This window comes from Telmatherina bonti (genome assembly GCF_933228915.1).
Source record: "Telmatherina bonti genome assembly, chromosome: 15".
Lineage (NCBI taxonomy): Eukaryota > Metazoa > Chordata > Actinopteri > Atheriniformes > Telmatherinidae > Telmatherina > Telmatherina bonti.
The window spans coordinates 15,714,372-15,733,599 of record NC_136613.1 but is presented as its reverse complement, the minus strand read 5'-3'; the positions used below and the strand labels follow the sequence as shown (position 1 = coordinate 15,733,599).

The 19,228-nt window shown below is 39.4% G+C and overlaps 2 protein-coding genes across 2 annotated transcripts; both read right to left on the bottom strand.

Annotated features, from left to right (window-relative positions):
- Nucleotides 1-469: 469 nt before the first annotated feature.
- On the bottom strand, nt 470-1,627 carry gpr45 (G protein-coupled receptor 45; the record flags this gene model as incomplete). Its single annotated transcript, XM_079254840.1, has 1 exon — nt 470-1,627. One exon carries the CDS (start codon nt 1,625-1,627, stop codon nt 470-472), a length of 1,158 nt encoding a protein of 385 aa, XP_079110966.1.
- A 7,439-nt stretch (nt 1,628-9,066) lies between these two features.
- Nucleotides 9,067-10,344, bottom strand: pou3f3a (POU class 3 homeobox 3a; the record flags this gene model as incomplete). The annotated part of the gene is made up of 1 exon (XM_079253735.1): nt 9,067-10,344. One exon carries the CDS (start codon nt 10,342-10,344, stop codon nt 9,067-9,069), a length of 1,278 nt encoding a protein of 425 aa, XP_079109861.1.
- Nucleotides 10,345-19,228: the final 8,884 nt, after the last annotated feature.

Below are 19,228 nucleotides of genomic sequence, written 5' to 3'. Positions count from 1 at the left end.
TTAACAGTCCACTGAACATTAATATTGTATGTTTTTTTCTTAAAAACTCACCACATAACTTACCATAAAATTATTTTATCCACTACAACTCAGTCATTTCTGAGTGGGAATTGAGTTTACAGCCTGAAACAACAGAATAATAATTTATGCTGACAAGCTAAACAACAGACCGAACTTACAATAGAAGATAGAAAACAGCTTGGTGGTGAAGATGAGAGTCAGCTGAATAAAACTCCTGTTTGTATGAACAAACAGCAGACCAATTAATCTCAGCACCTGCTCTGTTTAGCAGCTAATCTGGACATTTTCAGTGTTTTAACATGGCCTTCCTCAGTTCACCGTCTTATATCTCACATTCAGAGTAAGCATGTTGTTTTAATATAAATTCCTTCTTCTTTTTCCAGGACAGCTGAAGGGTGAAAACAGACTGGAGCTGTTCCAGGGGTCGATCAACCTGATCCTCATCCTCTCATACAGCGGATTGGGTCTCGCTGCACACATAAATGTTGCTGGGTCTCACTCTTCTGTGACTCCTGCCTGGCACTCGAGGACACAGTCTGCAGCTTTTAGGAATAAACTCCTGACAGGCCTCCCTGAACTTTCGGATCCTCCAACAGTAGATGACAGGGTTGAAGACTGTCTTCAGGTAGCTCAGCCACAGCGCTCCAATGCTTATTGGGTAGAAGACGGAGCTGTAGTAGAACTCGCGGCTGAAGACAGCCAGCAGGCTGACCACTGTGTGAGGCAACCAGCACACCGAGAAGCCAACAAAGAGAATTAGTATAGTAGTGAAGGCTCGGGTTTTGAAGCTCATGTCCACCTTGATCTGAGGTGGCCGCTGCAGACCAGTAAGTCTCATTTTGCTGACTTGGTTGAGGGCTGGCAGGCAGGAATGCTCACTGGTGTGATTGTGGATGCGCAGGGTGTTGCGGCGCACCGTGTTTAGGATACACATGTAAGAGTACAGCATGACAGCAAATGGTACAAAGAATACTGCTACAGCCAAGAGCACTGTGTATGCACGGTCTGCCAGGGACTCGCTGTAACCCAGCACACACTGAGGCGCCCAGGTGCCACCAATGCCTGCTGCACCTGTCCTCCATCCAACTACAGACGGCAGGGAGACACACAGGCTCAACACCCACGAACCTGCTATCAACAGTTTAGCTCTGTGGGGGGTCAGCTTATCCTGACGTTGAACAATGATTAGAAAACGGTCCACACTGATTATCAGCAGGATGGACACACCCTCCAGGACAAAGAGCCAGTAGAGCATGATGGAGGCTCGGCAGAATCCGCTCCCAAAGCTCCAGTCAGCTGTGGCCACAGTGACGGCAGTGAAGGGCATGCAGAGCAGGGAGAGCATGATGTCAGAAAAGGCCAGCGTTGCAAGGAGGAGATTGATAGCAGAGCGCATGGCAGGTTTCTGGTAAACAATCAGACATACGATTGCATTGCCAAGGAAACCGATAGTAATCATGAAGATCATTATGGCTGCCAGGGTCACGCGCAGAGTGACTGATATGAGAGGAGTGGCTGCTTCTGATGGGAGGCTTTCTGCTGCTTCCTCTACATCTGGTTCTGAGAAGTCACACTCCTCCAGCAGGCTTTCATTACAAAAAGCCATGGCAGCTTTTATTAGAATATATCAGCCCAGAAGAAGGTGAACATATTTGACTACTGTGGTGAACACATCTAGATGCTTTCCAGCAGCTGGTGATTCATGGCGACCTGAGAGAGAAACACATAAAACCCAGATCAGGTATTTTGTTGAAGTGAAGGACAAACATATAATCTAACTGTCAAAACATGACTTCATGCATGATAAGGTGAATGATCAAAACTTTAATGGGTGTGATAAAAATGATCAGAATATTGTCTCCAAAAAAACAGCAATGCATTGTGTTAGGCTTCCAGGAGGTAACTGATATGTCATCAGGTGGCCAGATGCTGGTACTGTTTAATAGATTAGTCATTAATAATGGCACAAATAAAAAGTGGGAGGAGATATAACATTCACACGCTGCTGTAGGAGTTGTATAAACCACGGGACAAAACACCACCTCAGAGAACAGAGATCTGTGTTGCTCACTTGGCTCAGGAAAGTTGATGATTAACAGCCAAGCTGTGGTGTTTAACAACAGAACAGGAATACACACACACACACACACACACACACACACACACACACACACACACACATATATATATATATATATATATATATATATATATATATATATATATATATATATATATATATATATATATATAGATAGATAGATAGATAGATAGATAGATAGATAGATAGATAGATAGATACAGTTGTGCTCATATGTATTCATACTCTTTCATTAAAGAAAAGGCTGAATTTACAACAATCACTCAAATAACTGGAGCCTTGAAAAAGGAACAAAAACTAAAAATTTGCAAAAACATAATTTAATAATATAAGACACTGTTCTTTTATTTAATTGAGTTGAAGAAAGAGAAAAAACAAACAAACAAATTGCGCACTTTTCTGTTGAACAGTGGGACAAAATACCTGTCAACAGGCGCAGAAGTCTGACTGAGAAGAACAGAAAACACCTGACTGTAGCGGAAACATTAAAGGGTTGTTCAACAAAACATTAGTTTATGAGTGATGTAATATTTAAGAAATAATCTTATTTGTTTGTTTTTTAAAAAATATTTCTATTGAACCAGAATTAGAAAATAATGTAATGATTTTCATAAAATGTCTTTTTATTATTACTTTAGTCACAGTGTGTGTGTATATATATATATATATATATATATATATATATATATATATATATATATATATATATATATATATATATATATGTGTGTGTGTGTGTGTGTGTGTGTGTGTGTGTGTGTGTGTGTGTGTGTGTGTGTTTGATGCTCTGTGTTTTATTTACAAACAGAATATTAACCTGTCATGGTTGTAGGTTCTTCAAATACAATCAAAAAATGTCTCAGATCTCTATTTGTCAATAAAGTCAACACAAATATAAATATGAAGCAGCTCGATGAAATTCTGCTTTTGCAAACTTTTAATCTCATTTGATGAAAGAGTTTTACAGTCTCAGTCATTCTGCTTTGTCCTGAGCTAAGAGATATCCAAATCAGTCAAATCAAGTTATTTCTAACAATGCCTCCTCACAAAAACACAAAAACAGATAAATGAACCTTAATCTTTTAGTGACTATAGACACATTCTAGCACAAGACCCCTTTTAAGCCACTGCATAGTGATGCTGGCTGTTGCTATGGCAACAAGGTCACCGGTTCCATGGCAACAAGCAGCCCGTACCCTGATTCCACGGTACGAAACATTCGTATTATCACAAGATTTTTCTGGTGGCAGCTGCTGTTCATGATTACACTCCCTCTAAAAATACAAGACTCGCACGTGTGGCAACCAGATGTTTTCAGATGTTGTTTCAGGTCGCAATTTCCAGGTGTGGTCAGCAAGATGTGGTAACAAAGTGGCTTGCCATAGAAACTGTAAAAACCAATAATTCATTGTTATGATGAGAAAAGATCGATTTATACTTCCGAATTTCCTTGTTTTCGTGTTGATCTTTGGATCATTGTAGAACTGTCGCAGCAAGATCTTTTTTTTAAAAATAAAAAAAAACAAACAAAAAAAAAACCCAGGTAATTCATTGCTTCCCTTTGTCTTCGTGATGAAGACTTTGTGTCTTTATCACAAAGTTCCACCACAGTGCATTTTCCCATTTGCACACCAACATCTGTGTCCCTGTGCGGATTTGTGGAGGCTGCTTTCTGCATCCGAGTCGTTCTCCTGCATCTCAACTAAGGAGTCGCAACAGACAAAATGCTCGTCTCCTCTCTCAGCATCGACTTACACAATAATCCAATACACGGTTAACTAAATAACACAACACAATCAGACGTACCTCGACTGATACACCTGATTCCAGGTTTCATGAAAGTCTCTCGTCAGATCCGTGACTGTGTCTTTGTTCCAACGCATGCTGAGGTCTTCCTAAAATCTCTCGCTCTGAACATTTCTCTGCCGTAACGATCGCCATCGTGCCGCCTGTGGGTGATGCTGACGCCAGAGGAGCAGGTGGTCTCTGATTTAAAGGAGCAGTTAGAGAAACAACAAAAAGGCATCCTTTTAATGTTAATTCTTTGTTTTATAATATTCATCTTGCATCGAAAATAGATCTTTATTCTTGAATAAAATTAATTATACATGCATAATGTGCCATGATATATATATATATATATATATATATATATATATATATATATATATATATATATATATATATATATATATATATATATATATATATATATGTATGTATATATGTATATATATATATTTTTTCTTTTAAACAAAAAAGAAAAAAGTAAAGAAAAAAGAAAAATAAAAGCTAACAATTCATTTGAAAAATAAATGAAATAATTGAATAATGTATGAAATAATAAAAAATAATAACGGATAGAAAAATGGAATGATATCTAAATAAATGTAAATAATATTAATAAAAGCTTATGCTGAACATTCTCTCGTCAAATTCGATATATATTCGATATATATATTTCTATCTGTTATTATGGTTATTATTTCATACATTGTTCAATTATTTCATTTACTTTTCAAATGAATTTTTAGCTTTTATTTTTCTTTATTCTTTACTTTTTCCTTTTTTGTTTAAAAAAACGGCAGTATCATTTTTGTCCAGAAGATGGCAGCATTGTCCTCCAAGTGGCTTTTGATAAAGCATTTATTACGACTATGGTTATTTATAAATAAGTTTACATACATTCAGATTTATAGTCTTTGAGTGATTTTGACAAACCGATAAATAAAAACATACCTTCTTAATTTCCATATAGGCAGTTTCTTCGACTTTCTATGGAAATATTTGAAGCATAATTGATTAAATGCTGACAGATGGGAAACACGTTTAGAAAGATAACTAATTCAGATGTACAAATTTTTGTCTAACACAGCACATCTGGTATGTTCATACACACAAAACTACATTCACACTCTTAACATGCTGGCTGATACTCTTTTCATGGGCACGCTTGTCTAAATTGGCATCGTGCCCATGTACTGAACATGCCCATCAAACGAGTTCCACTCCAGCGGTCTGGCACATGCATGCTTGTCACGTTCAGTGGCAGCCACACAACAAGCTTACCGGGAAGAGAATTCATTTCCCTGTCCGTTATTCCACAGATGTTTGCTTTAATTTCCTCCTGATTGAGAGACTTTGGAAGCTACTCCATCAATCACAAAGAGAAACAAACCTGAGCAAAGTAAAAATGTTGCCCTATAAATGAAAATATTCAGAGTGGAAGAGAGAATCCACACAAGACATGATAGCAATTGAGTTGTATTTAATCAGTTGTGTAACATTTAGTTTAAGTTATTTTAACGCACTTATAAGCAAACACAACATTTAACATGCTCATTTTAGGGCCTTAGTCTTCCACCTCACTACTTCTGAACCCAGGTAGGAGTATCTTACCTTCTGAGTTTCTGATCACACTGAAGAAGCCATGTGTTAATCAGTGTTAGATGGAGTGGTTAACCAGTCTCTGCTTTGTGAAAATAATTAACACCAAGCACTGGGGAATGATAACGTGCAAACTTCAATGAAACAGTTGTAGATTAGAACTTTGCTTGTTGTTAAATCATTAGTTGGATGGACGCAGGCAGGTGTGTGTGTGTGTGTGTTTGTGTTGTGTGTGTGGCTGTGCCCATACTGTGAAACACAAACAACAAGCATTAAGGGAGGGATTAATTGTGTAGTAATTGCTTTATGTAAAGTACCTCTGAACAAGGCTTTAAGAGCAATTATGAGCAATTATATTAGTAGTTGCAACTGGAAGGAGGTAATAACATCCTCAGTGTGAAACTGTAATCATCCCTTAGCTCAGAGATGCAGGAAACAATAATCTAATGATGAATGATGGTAAATTCAAAATGAACAAAACTGTGCAAGCCCACCTCATTCCCTGACATGAAAGTTGTACTTTTATTTGAGCTGAGGCATTTCTGTTGATGGAGGAGTTGGGGCCCTCCGTAACATCATTCACACGTTTCTCCAGATCCCACCATTGATATGCAGTGTAGACAGTGAGCACCGCATGACAACAAAACCCTTTAAATGTCATTTTATCCCTCAATTCCAACCTTATCTCCCATCTTTACATCACTAAGCTTTGAGGGGATAACAGAGCAATCCTGATAGCTTATATTGCACCTCCATTTTCATCTTGTTGCTTGATGGGAATACATCATGTCGAGAGTCTGCCAGAGATGATGATGATTGGTTGTTGTGATTGTACAGTGGCAGCTAAGAGAATTTAGCCTAATCTTTAACTGGTTTGCACAACTTCATGAGAAATAATTAATCAGAAGTTACAAAATGTCAACTTAGAACACAGGAATGTAGTTTTTAATTCACTCAGATTTATTTTTAATAAAAGAGACTTTCAAGAAAAGAAAGTAAAACACAACAGACGTACCACAGTTTAAATTGTACTGAAAAGATAAAACACCAATTGCGACTTTAACAAAGTTTGGTAGCCAAACAAAATTCTTTAAAAAAAAAAAAAAAAAAAAAAGCTCCATGGTTGAAAAAATAATACATGAAATTATGTCACAAAACACAACAAAACAACAGAAAACACGGCCCTGCAGAACATAAAGATGCTTGAGAGAAACATTTCAGAAATCACTGCAGTGAAATGGAAAATATGAAACATAAAAAACACAACATCCAATATAATCCAACAGGAAATCCAAAAACATTGCAACGTTTTAGAAAATATAAATTTGAAACAATAAACACACATTAAACAGAAGCTAAAAGCCAAACAGGCAGCTGTTTTTTTATTTTAAAGAAAGGAAACAAAAGATTAAAAATGACGTAGTTTAGAGGAAAATGTTCTTTTTCATTTTGTTGTATTTACTAAATGTTGTTTTTAGCATTGTTGTTGAGTTTTATGTAACGTGTTTCATAAAGTGCTATACTGCTGAATTTTTTTGTCTTGACTTTTGTCTTGTCTTCACTACTCAGCAAAAGCAAATGCACAAGCACACACACCTCACACTTCTCACTGCCTGCATGTGTGTTTTACTGGTGGCAGTGAGTTACGTGACATTTTGTATGTGCTGTGTGTTTATTTTGCATTCCATAACACAAGAAGTCAACATTGTCAATTCTGAATTAATAAATTTAACATATCAACTTCTGTTTTTTTTTTTTCATTCTAGCCTTACTTACTTACTTACTGTAGCAGCAAACCTTTGACCTCCCTCACAATTTCATCACTGTATCGTCTCTGTGGCTTTTTCCAAGACTTTCCATTTCAGCTTGAATAACTGTGTGACATAAGATTTCTAACATCAGCTCATGTGTGCACGCTGCTGACCACATGCATATTGTTGTGCCTCGTGCTTGTTTGCAGCAAAGGCAAAGACAATAAGAACAGAATGGTTTTTATCTTTTAGAGCTTCGTCCTGAGCTTCTCGTTGCCTATCTGCCAAACCCACCATCTATGGCAAAAGATTCGCTGCTGCCTCATGTCACTCCATCGCTCTGTCACCTTGGCAACCACTGCTGAGGTGAACTGCCATCTGGGATAGCCGACCTCCGCTGGCTGCATTCCACAGAGCTGCAATCCATCGCCCTGCCACAGTCACTGGACTGACATGCAGTTTATTACACATATATGTGTACATAAAACCCAGGAACAGCCTTGTATGACAAGTTCAGCTCCTCCTGATGGGTTCAGGGAAGATTTAGGAGAAAAGACAGATACCGACAGAATATTATTAATTATATTTAATGAGAATTATTGTCATAATCAAGTTGATTTAAGGTGCATTTTGTGATTATTATCAGTGCACTGCTAATGTACAAGAAAAATGGTGACAAAACCAGTCGTATCGTTGTTCTGTACTGGTTAACCAACTTGATATGAGGGTGTTTTAAACAAGAAAACCCTGAACAGTTTGAAAAGACATGTCCTCTGGACCAGCACAAAGTTGTCTCTGATTCTCAAAGACACTCCATTTTATGCTTTTAATAAATAGAACTTTGTTTTGTTGTATAAAATACATTAAAGCAAACAAAAAAGTTTGATATTTTACAGAAGAAAGTGTGAAATGAAATGATAGTTTTGAAGATTAAACTTTGAGTGTGTGCACTTATGTTTATGCATGTGTGTAGAACAAAATTATAACCTAATAACACATTTTTTTTATGTCAAATTTATTAAATAATTAGTCTTCAAGAAAATAAACACAGTGGAAAAAATAAATAGTCCAAATCCACACATAAGAATACACAGCAGACTTGTACACCAACTTTGGGGAATGTTTGCTTTTTGCTTTTTTTTCTTTTCTTTTTTTTTTTTTTTTTTTAAAAAAAAAAGAAAGTACAGGAAAGTAATATTTGTAAATCACGTGCTGACCATTAACTGAGTCACAGCCCACTGCCACACAACACAAAGCATGAGAAACAGATCTGAAGGAATATAAAATATTGCTGCTTGTTAAAAAGAAAAAGCCTTAATGTTGAATAAAGCCACGGATTCATTGTCTTCCATTGCAGCTTCACAGCCCAGTCTAACATGAGGGGTGGTAAATTCTGCAGCATTACAAGGGGACTGTTATTTCTACAGTACAGAGATAAAGAAAAAAACTTGTTGTGTTTGAACAACTAGAATCTTTGACATCTGAAAAATGCTTAACTTGTCTCCAAAGTTTTTTCATCTCCTGGTAAACACGCAGTTTCTTCAAAATACGTTATTTTTTGTGCAGACTGAAGTTGACTTTAAATCGATTTTGTGTTTAAGAAGCCGTCAAAGTGCTGATTAATGCCCAGAGATGCATAAAGGTAGACATTTATCCACTTCTTATATGAACACACACGAAACAACATATTAGGAATGAATGGTAGTTTTGAAAAGAAGAGAAACATCCAGATAATCTGGATTTCTCTTTTGAAAGGAAAGAGAATAAAAACACCTTTATACTGTTCATATTTCCCGAGCAGTTTTTTCACGTGTCGCTGTACATCCTCTTGCACTCTATGGAGGGAGACGGTGTGTCAGGTCCCATACTGCCAACCTGTGAATATGCGTCCTCGGGGGTGCGCGGCAGTCCAGGCGGTGTCATGCGCTTCTCTTTCTGCCTGCGATTGCAGAACCAGACCCTCACTACCTCCTTTTCCAGCTGCAAAGTATCAGCCAGAGAGTTGATCTCCTGTGCGGAGGGTTTGGGACACTTGAGGAAGTGACTCTCCAAGGCGCCTTTTACGCTCACCTCTATGGATGTGCGCTTTTTCCTCTTCCTGCCCTGGGTCGCGATCTTATCGATGCTGGTCGGACTCCCGGTGGTGGAATCGGCCTCTTCTAGCCATTTGTTGAGCAGAGGTTTCAGCTTGCACATGTTCTTAAAGCTTAGCTGGAGAGCTTCGAACCTGCAGATGGTGGTCTGTGAGAACACGTTGCCGTACAGGGTGCCTAAAGCCAAGCCCACGTCTGCCTGGGTGAAGCCGAGCTTGATGCGACGCTGTTTGAACTGTTTGGCGAAATGCTCCAAGTCATCAGATGTCGGGGTATCCTCGTCTGAATGCGACTCGTGGCCCACCCCGTGATGCTGGTGGTGGTGCGTCTGGTGATTATGGTGGTGGTGATGATGATGGTGACTGCCGTGATCCAGCTCAGGGGACTCCCCGCGCACCAGCCCGGAGTGCATGAGGCTTTGCCCTGTGTGTGAGCTCAGCATGCCGTTGACTGTAAATCCTCCGGTGTGGGAATATATGAGTGACTGCTGCTGCTGTTGTTGCTGCTGTCCCTCAGTGATGCTGATGTGCGCCGAAGAGGTGCCTCCCCAACTTCCTGGGTGCGTTTGATGGGGTCCCAGATGTGGAGACCTGTGGTGTAGAGTTGAGCCCGAGTGAAGGTCATCCCTGCCGCTGTTTCTCTTCACCTCCTGCGGGTGGGAACTTGGGGGCCACGGAGAGACGGCCTCTGCTGCAGCAGCAGCAGCAGCAGCAGCCGCGGCTGCTGCAGCGTGAGGCAACGATGTCACCCACTGGTGGGCATGGCTTAGCATGTGTCCCCCGTTGCTTGCAACCATGGCTCCATGCATGAAGTCACTCTGCACCATCTTAACCGAAGTGTCCCCTCTGTATCCACCAGACACCGTGGTAACGGCGGTGCTGCCCGGCTGCATGCCACCACCTCTCCGATCAGAATGAACGACCGGGCTGGATAAAATCCTGCTGCTGGCAAGGTATGGGCTTGAGGTGGCTGCTGCCATCCCCCAAAGCATATATTTTGAGAAGAGTCTCTCTGTGTGTTTAACTGAATCCCAGCTTTGTCCTAATCCATTAAAAGATTAAGCCAATTTCAGGGTTCTCTCAATTTTAAACAGTTAAAAAAGTGCCAAATTTCTCCCATAGAGGCGTAGAATAATTGCAGATTAAGAGTATCTTGTTACAACCTGTGAAGTAAGGAACCCTTCTTTGCGCATTCCAACGCTACAAAATGATAGTTTCAGAACTTTTTTTCTGTCCCGGCAGCTCCGTGCGTAATCCACTTAGGAGATGGAGGAGAAAAGAAAACAGCACCTCCTTTAATCCGTGTTAAAACTGACAAGCTGTTTGTCAGGTAACTAATACTGCTACTTTCTTCTCCGATATCAGCGTCTTCAAGGAAATTAAATGACACAAAATGAAAAGTCTGCGGTGCACTCACTTGTTCCGTCGCCTACAGCTGCTCGACCCTGCGCGTCTTCTACAGCGCAAAAGGAGACGAGCTCGAGTTTACGTCGTGCCAAGGCTGCGTTTTCCTCTCCCATCTCCGTCCAATTACAAGAGAAAGGCTCTGCTGAGCCCCTGCTGATTGGATGCACACACGGAGAGGAGTTAGTGCGTTTCACAGTTGGCGCATAGTTCGCTGAGGGTGGAAAAAAAAAGCAACAATTTGCTGTAAAATAAAATCAAGAAACTAAAACAAGGGCACAAAATAACAATAAAACCTCTCCATCCAACACATTATTATTATTATTATTATTATTATTATTATTATTATTATTATTATTATTATTATTGGTAATGCACATGTCTAACCAACTTTGCAAGGGCGCAAATTTGGTTGATTGGTGTTTCTATGCTATTTATGGACAGAAAGTCAGAGAAGATGAATAAAAGCTATCTCAGCTCGGTTTGGGGTACACGGGGGGGGGGGGGTTTGAACGCCTCTTGCATCTTAATTGGTTCCCCTTTTCACAAGGAAACTGGGAGGCCACGGTGGTGTAACACTCGCAACAGAGAGCCACAAACAAGAAACTTCCAGCAGTTTGATTTTTCCATCCTTACAAACACAAACTACTGAGACGTTTCCACGCTCAGTCAGTTTATGGATGGACCATTAAATAAACGTGTCGTGGGGAATTTTCTACGGCTTTGCTTTACTTTTTACGGCCCTTCAGAGAGTGAAAGGCATTGACCGAGACACACGCAGTTCTGTGTGTTGAGGAGACGGCCAGGTGCGGCCCAGTCAACTTCTAATTTATGTTTTTTCAGCGGATTTATCTTGGATCTTACCCAAAAGGTAAAAGATAAATAGACTCAAACCCCCCTTCCCCAAATGAGACCATTAACTCAGCATTTACATCCCTTTTGCCGTCATTATGGTTAGTAATCATGTTTCAAATAGACTTTAGTCTGAGTCATTTATATGCAGATAGAGAAACATCCACAATAATTTGTAAGCAGATCTCTCACATCTTGCTAATGGAGTTGTAAAACTTACATGTTTAGCATTTCTTAAGTCAGCTGTTAACGTTTGGTAACATCCCTCCATAAGTTGTATAGAGGGCAGAGAAGAAATGGGAAGATACTTAGATGAATTAGTGTCAAGATGAAGTCTCAGGATGCAGATATTATAATAAATGTTAATTAAATAATTTAAGACAGTCTATTTAACTGTCTATGAGCTGCTTTAAACTCATGCATGGCATTGAAGGACACACTATAATTTGACCAGGAGTCATCATGGTGGAACTTATGTCTTTAGCCTCAATTTTCAAATTGTAAACAGGTTTGTTTTTTTTTAAAGATTCCCTTTATGAGAACAATGGTGTCTAAAAATATGGTAAAAGCCTTTACTGTTTTCTCTGATAACGTGAAATGTTTTTACATGTAAAACAGTCAATAAGAAAGCGTCCTCACAATGATCCAAGTCAGATGTTTATGAAGCTGTTATGAACCAGGCCAGTCAAACTGTAACTTGCAATGGTCCACCATCTAATTTCTATCTAATTTCTGTTATGCCTTAACCTCTGCACATAAATCTGTAACTGCACACTCAACTCCCAAACTTCCAACCTTCATTTTAAACCCAAACTTTCCCCTCCTAACCATCCTGTTCTGCTGAAAAGGAAGCCATTGCATTCAGGCATACCACAAAAGCATACACATACACACAAAAACTACAAAACTGTTCTACATACTGATAAACGTAAAACAGTTCTGTAAAATCTGCCTGAGCTCCAAAGACACATGTACACAATGAACTCAGTTAAGGTTTACAGTAGAACATATATGCTTCATACCAAACAACATGTAAAAGGATCCCATCTGGCTCTTGTCTCCTTGTCTTACCCATCTTTCTCTCTTTTCCACCACTTTTTCCTCTTTCATTATTACCTATAAGGCTCCAAAAATTGACCCAAAGTCATTTTATCTATCTGCAGAAGGCTGTGATATTTATCTAAATAATTAGATGTAGATAATTGTGTGTTGATTTGGTTTAAGTTGAGGAAACAGTTCAGACTTCTACTGTTCTCTACATAAAGTAAGTATGTGGTACAAGGAACGTATAAAAGGATTTGTATTTACAGTTTGGTGCAAAACAGTTCAACAAATGTAAATCATCTGTCAAAGAGAGATTTATAGTTGAAGAAAATGGGTTTGCTTTTTGGCAGACGGCATTACAGATGAGATTTTTTAATGTAAAATTGGAGAACAATATATATAATATAATATAATATAATATAATATAATATAATATAATATTGATCATGGCATAATCAGAATCATATTAACTAAATTAATTAATAGATGATTCTAGAAAGAAAGTTCATGTAGGTTTTTTAAAATTAAATTTTGCAACAATAACTCTTAAATTATGGAAACTACTTTCCTACATTTGATTTATAACTCTATCAATAAGCTAGCTTTTAAAGCCAGTTACAGTAACTGCTTGTGTTTAGTAAAGCAGCAAAACATCGAGAGAAGCTGAACTAAAGAACTGCAGTGTTTCGCATGTTTGAAGCCTACCATCATAATGTGGGGAAAACCAGACGAGTCAGGGAAGGCAGTAATGTTTTTCATGTGTTGCGCTGCCTGGTCACAGTACTGGGTCCTCTATTTGTTATTCATGAAGGAAGCTGGGTGAAGAGGCCTTCTTATGATGCACATTTTTTCTCGCTGTTCCCCCTCCACGGAGCTGCTTGACAACTAAGAATATAATCTGTTTTAGTTGCAGCAAATGCTGCAATTAATCCAGCATAATGAGCATGACACCGTCAGCTAATTGACATTATTGTTTCTCTAAGATCAACCTTAAATCATTTACAGGGACTCTCTCCGTGTCTTTCTGTTTCCCTCCTCTCGCCCTCTGTTGAGTCTTCAATATGCAGATCGACCATTTCTATCCCCGGGCTATTTTCTTTGGTAGACTTTTGAAATATGTTAATGCTTCCAACAAAAAATTGCAAAAGAGAAAAGGAAAAGCCTTCATCTGGGTTCCAGGAGTTTTCCATTGGAAGAAACAGATGATTTTCTCTCATTCTTGCCTCTTGTTTTTGTTTGGTTTGCTTTATCAGTCAAGGGTCCCTCTAATTAAAATGAGAGAGAAGCAACAACAAGGCAGACAACGCAAAAACACATTTTTTCAAGGATGACAGGGTTGCCACTTTTATCAGCATAATTATCACGTTTATTGATATTTTCTGAGGAGACTATAGAAAAACCTTTGTATCCATGGAATTTGTTCTGTTATCAGGGAATATAATACACTTTAAATCTCATTTCACTGATTCATTGGGTATGTCTGTGAGTGTCGCTATAATGCAAAAGCTATAAAAATGGGTAAATTGTTGCCTTTCTCTGCTGTGAGCCATTCAACGTGGTATTTATTTAATGAACTGTCTGTCGACACTGAAAACATTACTGAGAGAACAGAACCCAAGTTCATCTGAGCACTCTTTATATTCCACCTCTTCAGTGTCATCCTGTGGTTCTGATCATGAGTGTGTTTGACCTTCAGCTCTGCCCGAGCCAGAGAGATCCTTCACAGCATGAGTCCCTACCCACAAACCCCTGCTGTGTGTTTAAATCAGAAGCAGAAGCAGCCTCGGAAACAGAGAAAGACTGGGAAAGACAAAGTGCGGCGGGGTAGGGTGCAGAGAGAATAAAAAGTGGAGGATATGGAAGGGGAAATGATCAAAGTACACTCATCTTTAAACTCCTCATTCAAAGAGACTGAAAAACACGAGACAAACATGGCGATCCAGACTGTAGTTTAAAGAAGTCTTTTTAGCTTTGGCTGTGTGACTTAATGCGCTGTTATGTGATGTTTTCAACCGTGCTTAAATTTGAATCATAATGGGTGGAAAGTTTGCTGGGACATTTCTCTAATGATGTGTTGGGATCATTCCTAGCAGAGGTAAGCAAGAAAGCAAAGACAAGAAGTCGTGTTTACCGCACCGGAACAAGTGTCAGGCACAAACCCCTGCTGAGGCTTAAACGATGACACCCAATGGACAGACGTGCTGGTTAAACGCTGTTGTGGGTTTGCTCATTATGCATGAATGAGGGGTAGTTAATGTGCGAAAATTATATTCATTAGTCCCATCGGATAATTTGAGTGAGGCCAAAGAGACGAGGAAGCACAGCGAGAATACAGCAGGGAAGTGGCACTAAGACATCACTTATTTCTCTATTTCCGAGCATGTTTTTGTGTGTGTACCCAGGTGTTTGCAGGTGCTCAGAGAGGCTGAAATCAGCCTCTTTCTAAGTGTCTGTTTGCATTAACATAATGGTGAGAGGTGTTTCTGGAATGATGGCATGGAAGTCTATGATTAATGTTTATGCTAAACTAAACATGGGGAGAAGAGCAACATCTGGGCCATCACAGAGGAAAAACAGAGGAAATTGAGAAAAGATGAGACTCCTGGGCTTAGAGCATTCAGATAAAGTCACGACCTATATGAAAAATGTGGTACTTAAACTGCTTTAAAAAAAAAAAAAAGAGAGAGAAAAGAAAAGTGAAAAAGGGTTAAAGGAAATATGGGTTTTGGTTTCTGATTCCATTTTAGGTTTTAGCAAGGCTAGTGAGCGGGAATAGAAATAAGATAATGCAGGTTAATTGAATTTGTGGTTGTTTTTGTGTTTTTTTTTTACACATGCATCTAGTTTTTATCCATGTTCTGTCTCTGAAGTTTTCTTGCTGAATAAAACTGCAAACAGTATGACAGAGAAATTCAGTCAGGAAATACCTCCAGCTCTGCAGCTTGTGGCTACAGACAACTGTAGCCCTGTACCCAGGCCCGTTCGCGAGCCAAGTCAAACAGCCGTTGTCCCTGAAGGCCTGGCCTGGCGGAGTCTGGCTGGCCCTGTGCCTTTCATGAATGGAGAGACCTCTCTCTGAAGCTCCCACCAAGGTCCATGTGGTTATAAAGGCTCTCTGTAGTTAAGATGATTCCTCAGGTGGGTTTGGCGGAAAATATGGATGGATCATGTAGTGAAATATCGAGTGACTGATACAAGCAGAAGAAAGGTTCGGCATTTTAGTTGCTCAGGATTAGGGGTATGGCAGGTATTAAAGTGTATGTTGTAATTAACTAATTATGATTGCATTGATAAGTACAACAGTTTAATGGCAGTTTAATGTCTCCTATTATCAGGAAGAGTTTACAAACACATTATGATTTTTGTTATGAACACAAAGTGATGCTGCACCAACCTTCAATAAGGTTGGGCGCTGATGAAATTAGAAATATGAAAGGTTTCAACTCAAATCACATTTCTCTTAATTTTCTTCTGGGTGTCTGGTACTGTACCTAAACTGTCATGAATCAAGCTTCAGTGGCAATCTAGACCATGACTTATCCTGAGCTTCTGTCCATTCACATCCTTGATGAGGTTTTTTTTTTTTACACAGATAGTAAGAGCTGATTTAAGCAGTTCTTTCCTCTGCACTGAGCCCACAAGTAAAAAGCTTCTTTGGTGGTAGGAGACCCAGACTAACTGTAGACAAATCTAGATGCCAAGACTTTCAAATACACACACACACACACACACACACACACATGCGCGCGCGCACACACACACACACACACACACACACACACACACACACACACACACACTAAACCCTCACATGTACTCACAAGCAGCCAGGGGAAATCAGTGTCAAATGAGGGATGCAACATGAACCTATGAGAGAGCTTTGTTGGTTATAATGTTTGACTTCCTACTCTGGAGCTCAGGTCCTGCAGACCCAGCAGCTCACCTTATGCCATCAAACTGGCCCCCAGTTGCTCTCAGCACACGAGCAGGATCAGAGACGACCTTGGCATGCATGCAACAAAAACACAGCCCACTTCAGCGCCTGTCTTTGATGTACATTATCAAAGACCTTTCTCCTCCTCTCCTCCCTGGACCAAAGGCTACTATTGTTTTTGTTGTTGTTATTGATATTGTTTTCCACCCTTATAACACAAAGCAGTCTGACCATGACTCTGATGCAAATGTGGAGGTGGAGAGGGTGTTTTAATGAGCTGCTGCGTAGATCAGAAGGGCTCAAGGGGGGCTACAGAGAGGGAATAGGTAGCACTGAACATCAAAACACAGCTAGTGCTCCAGCTTCTGCTATTCACCAGCCATGACCTTTGAGTGCAATTTAAAGATGTAAAACTGATATTATGACTTTGTGCTGCAGAATAAACAATCCTAAAATAAAAACCAACCAAACAGAAAATTAATGAACATTTGGACAGTGGATAATATATTTCTGCTCAAATTAATATCCAGCTGCGCAGGGTTTCCATTCAGTAGCCAAGCAAATCTGTGGTGACCTTCTGAGAAGATGCAAAACATCATGAGAATCAGTTTTATAATCTAAAAATATATGCAATGACAATTACATTTATTACAATAATTACAAACACCCCACCCCGATCTAACAGTTTCACTGAGTTTTCTGTTTAATTTTCGACGACTTAAGTAAAGCTTCACATCTCTAACCTAATAACACACCTTTTAATTTTATACTGATAATGCCATTTTATTGTGAAACACCTTTTATTGTGCAATGATTTTTGTAGAGAATAAAAACATATTTCAAGCATTGTGAAATTTCCCTCTGAGATAAATACAGTATTTTTCATTTAATTATCATCTGGTCCAGCTGGAATAAAGGATGGATCCATTCATTTTCAACTTGATCAAAAACCTTGTGTATTCTTTTTTGTTTGTTTTGTTTATGTTTGTTTTTTTTTTTTTTCAGCTAGCTGGGGAGATTTAACCTAACAAATCACATGCAAGCGAGTCACTATTGGCATGTGATTTATAGAAGCATTAAACCCTAACCCTACCCAGATGTTCTGTTCAACACACATTTAGTTTGTTTAAACTTTAAGCGGTAAAACATCAGATGTGGAAACTGACTTGACTTGGTGAAAATTGGGCAGCTCAGTTTCTTCACTCTGCCAGGTTGCAGAAAGATTGTCTCTGTCTCTCACATGTCTGTGCAACACAATCTCACTCCTAAAGCTGAACTGATACTTGCACAATAAGTTGGTTACAGCATCACCGCCACAGGCTCTGCATAGGTCCGTTTAGGCTTGATGGTCACCTCTTTCAGACCCAAGGTTTACCTGTGCTACACAGCATGGTTAAATGGAAGTACTCCATTGTGATTGGTCAGTTTGCAATGACGTGTTTCTGGATTTCTGCATCTTCTCATTGAATTTGTAACTTTTTGCTCATTGGATTTCAACTTTAACATGTTTTTTCCCACTTCTCTGAACAACTTGATCTCACAGAAATATATGAAATAACCACAAGGTTTCAACACTTAGCAACATATTAGTGGCAAGTAATTGTTCAAAATTACAAGCTGGGATGACAAAGTTTTCCCACACAACACCTTCAACTTGTCCCATTTCCTCCCAGAGGGATGTACTGAGACATCCGTTTGGGCTCTCATTTCTCTGGGGCTGAGGTCAATGAGGGGGTTAATAAGCTTCTCAGTGGCAAGACTCTGGGGGTGGATAAGATCCGCCTGGAATTCCTTAAGGCTATGGATGCTGTGGAGCTGTCTTGCTGACACTCCTTGCATGGACATCGAGGACAATCCTGTGGACTAGCAGACTTGGGTGCTGGTCCTCCTCTTCAAGAAGGGGGACCAGTGGGTGTGCTTCAACCATAGTAATATCATTCATCAGCCTAGGGCTGGGTGACATTTCCTCAATATCACGATTGACTGAACATGTTACCTTGATTACAGTTCTTTAGAACTGTTGTTTGTTTATTATTAGCAGCAGGGTTTTTGTCTCATTTGTGGAACAGTAAACCAGTTCTACATCCTCCTCAGGGTCTTGGAGGAGTATGGGAGTTCACCAAATCAGTCTATGTTTGCTTTGTGGACTTGGAGAAGGCATTCCTCTGCAGGGTAGCTGGACTTTACCTCAGAGACTGGCTGAGGCGCTCACCCATCCAGGAGGGGCTCATGGAGTCATTGCTCCTCCACATCAAGGGAAGCCAGATGAGGTGACTTGGGCATCTAAGCAGGGTGCCTCCTAGATGCCTCCCTGGTGAGGTTTTATACTCCCACTGGGAGAATGTAGGAGAGGAAAGTTCGGCCTTCCCTGCTTAGGCAGCTGCCCAACCCTGAATAGTGACAAAAAAATAAATGATTAAAGTTCTGCCAAATCTTTTCTTGCCTTTCTTGGTGGAAAGGTTTATTTTAATGATAAGAGATAATTTTTTTCATTTGTTGTTTTTTTATTTCTTTTCTATTTTAACTGAAAATTTAAAAAGTTTGTTTTGTCCGTGTTTTCAGTACTGTTTTGAAAAAAATCATACGGAATTTCTTTTGTTACTTGATCATTTTCTGAATGATATTTCCCATTACTACTAAAT